The sequence below is a fragment of the Macaca mulatta genome, chromosome 11, assembly GCF_049350105.2.
Source record: "Macaca mulatta isolate MMU2019108-1 chromosome 11, T2T-MMU8v2.0, whole genome shotgun sequence".
NCBI classification, from domain to species: Eukaryota; Metazoa; Chordata; class Mammalia; order Primates; family Cercopithecidae; genus Macaca; species Macaca mulatta.
In genome coordinates, this window is record NC_133416.1 from 100,833,175 (window position 1) to 100,840,972 (window position 7,798).

At 37.2% G+C, this 7,798-nt stretch overlaps 1 protein-coding gene across 1 annotated transcript in view; it reads left to right on the forward strand.

Moving 5' to 3' along the window:
• Window positions 1-4,476, forward strand: part of MRPL42 (mitochondrial ribosomal protein L42) — a 35,345-nt gene extending 30,869 nt beyond the window's left edge. Inside the window, exon 6 of the mRNA XM_015152447.3 lies at window positions 1,857-4,476. Within this exon, the coding sequence (XP_015007933.1) occupies window positions 1,857-1,902 (46 nt within the window). The 3' untranslated portion in view covers window positions 1,903-4,476. The remainder of the gene's footprint in view (window positions 1-1,856) is intronic.
• Window positions 4,477-7,798: the final 3,322 nt, after the last annotated feature.

A 7,798-nucleotide genomic window follows, 5' to 3' on the forward strand; every position in this document is an offset into this window, starting at 1 on the left:
CTTCAGGGTTTTAATCAATGAAGCCTTCCCTGACCAGTTTGTTTATCTTATTTTCCTATCTCCTGTATTGGAATGTAAGATCCATGAAAGTCGGGATTTTTATCTTGTTTTGTGTACTACAGAATGATTAGGATCTACACATAGTAGGTGCTCACACATTTTAAAATGGATAAATGATTCTGATTCTCGTAATACCTGTTTTTTTTTTTTTTTTTTGAGACAGGGTCGTGCCCTGTCACCCAGACTGGAATGCAGTGGCCTGATCTCAGCGCACTATGACCTCTGCTTCCTGGGTTCAAGAGATTCTCCTGCCTCAGTAGCTGGGACTACAGATGCATACCACCATGCCTGGCTACTTTTTAAATTTTTTGTAGAGATGGGGTTTCGCTATGTTGCCCAGGCTGGTCTCGAACTCCTGGACTCAACTGATCTGCCCACCTTGACCTACCTGAGTGCTGGAATTACAGGGATGAGCCACTGTGCCCGGTCCCCACAATTTTAAAAAATTAGTTGGGCATGGTGGTGCATGCCTGTAGTCCTACCTACTGAGAAGACTGAGGTGGGAGGATCACTTGAGCCCAGGAGTTTGAGGGTGCAATGAGCTATAATTGTGTCATTACACTCCATCCTGGGTGTCAGAGCAAGACCCTGACTCTAGGAAAGAAAGGAGGAGAGAAAAAGAAAGGGGGTGTAGGGAGGGAGAGAGGCAGACGGGCATGAAGGAAGGAGAAAATAATTCTAAATTTCTGAAATATAGGGCAATCTTACAAATGCATGAATAATAGTACTACTTCATTTAAGAAACGACTTTAATATTTTCCCATGGAGACAACAAAAATTAGCTACTTCCATCAGTAGGAAACAGATTTGATTACCTAGCTTAGTATGAACCAGGAGGTAAAGTTTTCTGGGTTAAGAGCTGTGGACCAGTGTTCCAGATGTCACCGAGTTATTGTGTAATTTAAGAAGTGTAACAATATAACTTGGTTTGCCAGGAGCAATCCCAATTTAACTTGTGTATTAATTATTAATAGTGCCTGCAAGGTTCCCAGTCTGGATGATAGAATAAGGTCATCCTAAAATTAAGGTGCTTGCTTTTGGCTAGTGATTGTAGTGTACACTAAAATTCATGCATGATAAGAAATCTGTAAATGCCATTTGACATTTGTTGAGCATATTTTAGAACTTGACTTTGTTCAATTTAGGGCTATCAGAGTCTCAAACATTTTCAGTTTTGAGTAGTAAATACAGTTGAACAGTGTATGCTGAATGACATTTTTAATGGATGGTTCTTAGCATTTTGAAAGTCTCAGACTTCATTGAGAGTGTAATAAAAGTTTTCAATCCACTGCCCAGAAAAACACATATTCACAATTTTTACAAATACAATTTTTAATTCAAAATCAGTCATCTAGGTTACCATGTTGTAATTATCCTCAAGATATGAAAGAAAACTGTTTCAAATGCTTAATATAATTAATAGTCAACAACTTAGCCACATGTGGTGGTGTGCCTGTAGTCCCAGCTACTAGGCAGGGTAAGGTAGGAGGAGCCCTTGTGCCAGGAGTTTGAGGCTGTAGTACCCTATTGTTGAACTTATGAATAACCTCTGCACTTCAGCCTGGGCAATAAAGCAAGACCCAGTCTCTAGAAAAAAAAAAAAATGATTACATAAAAAAAGGAAAACAAATTTTCACAATGGGAGAATGTGGCTTATTATTAAGAAATGCCTGATACATAGTTTCATTGATTTTTAAAAAATAGTTCCAATAGCAAAATAATCATAGAAGTTAGATTTTTATCAGGAATGATTTTTATTAAAATCGTCTCATTCCAAGTATTTTCTTCTTTTCAAGGTATCACAGACGTCGTACGAATCTGAATCCTCCAAAAGACAGATGATGCTGAGGTTCCTGGGGGAATCAAAGAGAAATGTGCCTCATTTGCCATTTGAGAAAATGTAGTCTGGTGTATTCACTAATATACAGTAAAGTAATAATGATAAAATATCTTTTCATATATTAGAATGTGTACTTTTATATAAAGTAGTTATGGATTTGATGTTCTTATTTAGAGAAACCTATTTTCTTTTTTTCTTTTTCGATTTTAGTCTTTCATTTATGTACAGTCTCCAATTTACGACTTTTCCATAGTGCCAAAGCCATACATATTCAGTAGAATATCAATAAATTACATGAGAAATTCAACACTTTATTATAAAACGGGCTTTGTGTTAGATAATTTTGCTCAACTGTAGGCTACTGTAAGTGTTCTGAGCATATTTAAGATAGGCTAGCATTTTCAATTTACAATATTTTCAACTGATAGTAGGTTTATTGGGATGTAACTCTACCATAAGTTGAGAAACATCTCTTTTTGGGTGTCTACTGTGATTTAAGTATTTTTAATCATCAGCAAAACATTGTTAGTAGGGTAAATATGATTAATAAAAAGGTACATAGCTTTCATGAAGGAGATTTTTAAATTGCCTTTGAGAATAAACTCATACGGTCTACCAAGAAAATAAATATTGTAATGTTTCAGTTATCTTCTAGGAAATAATTAAATTAGTGATATTTTAATCAGGTTTTACTATCTGCTAGGCCCTTTCCATCCATTCTTATTAAATTCTCAAAATAATCCTTTGAAGGAGTATAATTACATTTTACAGTGACTTGAACCCTACCAAAAAAGTGGGAGAGCCAGGAGCCAAACTATCAGGCTCCAAAGCTTTTTTTCAGTGCATCACAATGACAAAGGGGTGGTTTTCTTTCACCCAAGAATGCGCTTTCCTGGAAATTTTTCTAGATAGAATATTATGTAATTTGTTTTGAGGGTTTTTTTTTCCTGGCTGTCTTAAAGATTATGCTAGCTTTAGAACACATGCAAACAGCTGCAGCTCTGTGATTAAAACATTAAGGTCACTAGACTGGTGTTATGAGAATGTTAATAGATAATTCTGCTGCCTCTATTAGCTTATATGTGATCCTTAATAGCATTGCTTCCCCTTCAGTTTCTATTTAGGAGGTGAAGAATCTTTTAATAAGGTAGAAAGCTTGCTTTATTTAAATTTGTACTGTAGAATGTTTGTGATACAGTATTTGTAAAATTGATGTGAAAAATAATTTCTCATTCAGTCTATTGTTTGATCTAGTTCTTTTAATAAAGGAACTCTAGTTGAAGTTTCAAGTGGCCAGTGAAGTGTGAGGAATAGTGACTAGGAGAGAGTAAAGGAAATAATAATGTTGACCCTCTGTTACCCAAAGGAAATATTTTTAAGTGGTTTACTTTTTCCATTAATATAAATTTCATTTGGAAAGATTAAAAAAACAAGTTTGATTGAACTTGATAAATCAGAAATATTTACCAGCTTTATCGATGGTGTATTCTTGAAAAATGTTTGGTTTTCTTTCAGGTTGACTTATATCCAGAATCCTACAAATTTTTAGCTATGTTATAAATGTAGAAAGAAGTGAAAAATCAAAATATAATGACGAAGATTTTCTTCTCTTCCAAGTAGAAAGCTCTACTAAATTAGGGATTTACCCAAGACACCTAAATCCACATGCTTATGTGTCAATGCTTTGGAGAATTAACTTTGACTTTTTTGTACTGGAAGTATAGATTAACACTGTGCTTTCTGGGATTTTGCTTTTCATGGTTTGCTGATTTTTAATTTTGCTAAATAAGCACATATTCCATCACCAGCATCACCTGCCCTCTGTTCCTCCCCCGCCCCCCAGGGATAAGAACCTGTTATCCACCATCACTAACATTTTATGAAAGATCTACTTATTTCTGTTTTGCAGACATTTTAAAATTCGTAAAATGGGATGCTTCTTTAAATTAAATACATTTAGCTTCATGAAAAACTCACTGCACAGTTACTGTTCAAGCATTATTGGAAACCACCAGAGGGCACTCTCACCCAGGGCTTCATTTGAACATCTCACCCAAAAGTGACTTTTAAAAGCACTTAATTAGCAGAGAATTTGGATGTTCATTAGTTGAGAATGACTAGTAGAATAGATGGTAATAGTGAAATTAAGTGCTGGAATATTCTGAGTAGGCCAATAGCAAAAACTGATTTTTTTTTAAAGAGATCTTGCTGTGTCGCCCAGGATGGAGTACAGTGGCACAATCACATTGCAGTGCAACCTCAATATCCTGGGCTCAAGCAATCCTCCCACCACAGCCTCCCGAGCTGCTGGCACTACGCATGTGTGCTGCCACACCTGGCTAATTGTTTTAATTTTTTTATAGAGATGGGGTTTCGCCATGTTGCCCAGGCTGGTCTTGAACTCCTGGGCTCAAAGCAATCCACCTGCCTTGGCCTCCAAAAGTGTGGGATTACAGGTGTGAGCCACTGTGCCAAGCCTTATTATTTTTTTTTAATATTAACATTTTGTATACCTTCTTTCTTTGTATTTCTCTGCATAAATATATTTCAAAAATAAAAATAGAGCTCATAATGTATGCCGTTTTGGAATGCTTTTTTCACTTAATAGGAATTTTTTCCGTAAGTACTCTGATTTAATGGGTGCATATTCTTCTATAATCTAGCTTGTCATAATTTAATTAACCCCCTGCTGTTAGACGTAATCATTGTTTCTGTTTGTTCCATCTTGTAAATAATGCTGTTATTAATATCCTGGTGGATTATTACTGTTTTTTTATTTTTCAAATTTCTTTTTTTTTCTTATAATCTCATCAGAAGCTAGCAAGATCATTACTATTTTCTTAGATTTGTTTCTGTAAGTGCAATCATTGAATCAGAAGGCATCCATGTTTATGTACATTTTTAAAGTCAGTGGTTTAAACTGTATCCTTTTTGGGTTTTGGAGATGGAGGTTTGCTCTGCCCGGCTGGAATGCAATGGCGCGATCTTGGCTCACTGCAACCTCCGCCTCCCGGGTTCAAGCAATTCTCCTGCCTCAGCCTCCTAAGTAGTTGGAATTACAGGTGTGCACCACTATACTCAGGTAATTTTGTATTTTTAGTAGAGACAGGGTTTCTCCATGTTGGTCAGGCTGGTCTCGAACTCCTGACCTCAAGTGATCCACCCACCTCGGCCTCCCAAAGTGCTGGGTGGGATTATAGGTGTGATCTCCATGCCCAGCCTAAACTGCATACTCCTAACAGCAGTAGATGGAAATATTTTCTCTTTACTTCTATTAAAATTTTAAAAAATCTTTATCAATTTAGTAGACAAGGAATGGAAAATGTTTTAATTCGATCAGCCACTTTAAATTTAGTATATGTCTCATTTCAAAGCATATGAAGTATACAAGTTTCAGGTCCTAACTTAAACCTATAAGAGGCCTTATTATGGGCTTATTTCCTTTGCAGCACTTTACCATAATGTGTTTCCTCTACCTTCCCTGCACAACATTCTTTATATGCCCCCTAAAATGTAACTTCTTTAGATTCCATTGTTACATGCAAGACTGTATATCTCTCCATAGCACTTAATCAGAGTTTGTAATTAGGCATCTTTTTGTGTGATTATTTGATAAATATCCATCTCCCCTACTAGACTATAAGCTCCATGACTTCTAGGGACCCTGTCTGATTAGGTATATCACTGTTCCTACCGCCTAACATTGCCTAGCACATTCATTGCTTCACAGGCATCCGAATATGGTTTTGTAAAATACATTGCTCTAGTGCACAGGATTTTAAGCTAAGGATTTCATGAATGGGATTTGGGGTGGAGGTATCTATGAAACTCCTGAAATTATATAGACTTTTGAGAATATGTGTTTTCCTGGGGATAGAGTATGTAGTTTCTCAGCAACTGATTAAAGTCTATTACATCATGCCATAATTCTACTTGCCTGTAGCTAAACACCTAATAACATTAGAACTGAAATGATAGTGATATGCAAGATAGCACGTGTGGTTTCCACATATTCTAAGAGGCATCTTCAATTAGATTCCAAAAATTTTTAAGAAAAAAAAAAAGATATTATGTGCCATCATTTTGAATGGTTCTGGGCACTTCAGGTAAACCCTTACTCAAATAATACTTTTTCAGGTTCAATGTGTATTTTTAAAATTTCCAGGAGATAAGTTGAATATCAGCCCACAAACACTGGTAGTAAGTAAACTTTTATTTGCTGAAGGCGTAAATAAATGTCTCCGCTGCTTTTAGGCAGATTTTTTTCCCCAGAAGTTCAAAATAACTTGCTCGTAGTCTTCCCAAAATAATTTTCAAACATTCTAACACCAAAGAAAGATCTTCCCAGTTGAGCTCAGCCATCAGCCTCCTACTATTTTTTAATGTGCTATTTAACCTTCTGAATGTGAAAATACTTTGAATGCACTGGGAAGGAATACTCAGGAACAATATGTAATGTGCTTTCTCGTTTTGCACAAAGGCATTCATTTTGATTTAGTAACAACCTCATACTTATAAAGCATATCCTCCTGCAGAAATGCTTCACAGTCATGACTGCTTGAATTCTTGTCATGTTACTTGTAAATGAGCTCCTGTTTTTAGATGGAGAAATGGAGGCAGAGTCTCACAATTATATATGAGAATAGCAAGTACAAACCTTATGATTACTTTTGAGTCTTTTTTTTTCGAGCTGGAGTTTCACTTTTGTCACCGAGGCTGGAGTGCAGTGCAGTGGCACGATCTCGGCCTACTGCAACCTCCGCCTCATGGGCTCAAGCGATTCTCCTGCCTCAGCCTCCTAAGTAGCTGGGATTATGAGCGTGCACCAGCATGCCTGGCTGATTTTTTGTATTTTTAGTAGAGATGGGGTTTCACCATGTTGACCAGCCTGGTCTCGAACTCCTGACCTCAGGTGATCTGCCCACCTTGGCCCCCCAAAATGCCAGGATTACAAGGGTGAGCTACCACGCCCAGCCTCTTCTGAGTCTTCAATTCAGCAAGAATGTCTCTTTTTTTTTTGAGACAGAGTCTTGCTGTTGTTGCCCTGGCTGGAGTGCAATGGCGCAATCTCGGCTCACTGCAACCTCTGCCTCCTGGGTTCAAGCGATTCTCCTGCCTCAGCCTCCCAAGTAGCTGGGACTACAGGCATGCAACACCACGTCCGGCTAATTTTTTGTATTTAGTAGAGACGGGGTTTCTCCATGTTGGTCAGGCGGGTCTTGACTTGAACTCCTGACCTCAGGTGATCCACTCGCTTTGGCCTCCTGAAGTGCTGGGATTACAAGTATGAGCCACCGCGTCTGGCCAAGAATGTCTCTTCTTTATAATATTGTCTCCAAGCATGTAATATTTTCGGCAAATTTTATTAAGCACCTATAGAGTTCAAGCCACTGTGGGTTCAAAGATGAGCCCTCCTCATTGCTGATTGACAAAATATCTTGCCCAGACCATCCCTTCTTTCCCCTCTAGTCAAAATTAATCTCTTCCTCACTCATAATGCAAAGTACATTGGATAACTATTATACCACTTACTTGAATAACAGTCCTGATGAGTAACATATGTAGTCAGTAACATGGTAAGTGTGGCAATTTGGATTGATCCCATTGGACTTTTCAATTGCTGCATCCAGGTGTAATTACCATAAAAGCATAAAAGATAGAATGGTAAAGCTGAAAGACATCTTAAAGATGATTTTTGGGCACTGATATGGAAACAGATCCAAAGAGACTAATTGACTTGCCCAAGATCACAGATTGTGGCAGAACCAACCAATGTCTTTTTTAAACATTAAGAATATTTTGTATATATATTTATGCATATACATACTGATGAAATGTGCCTGTAGCAATAGATGTCTCCAGTGATGTACTAATAAAGGTTTAACAACTGGTTCTAAC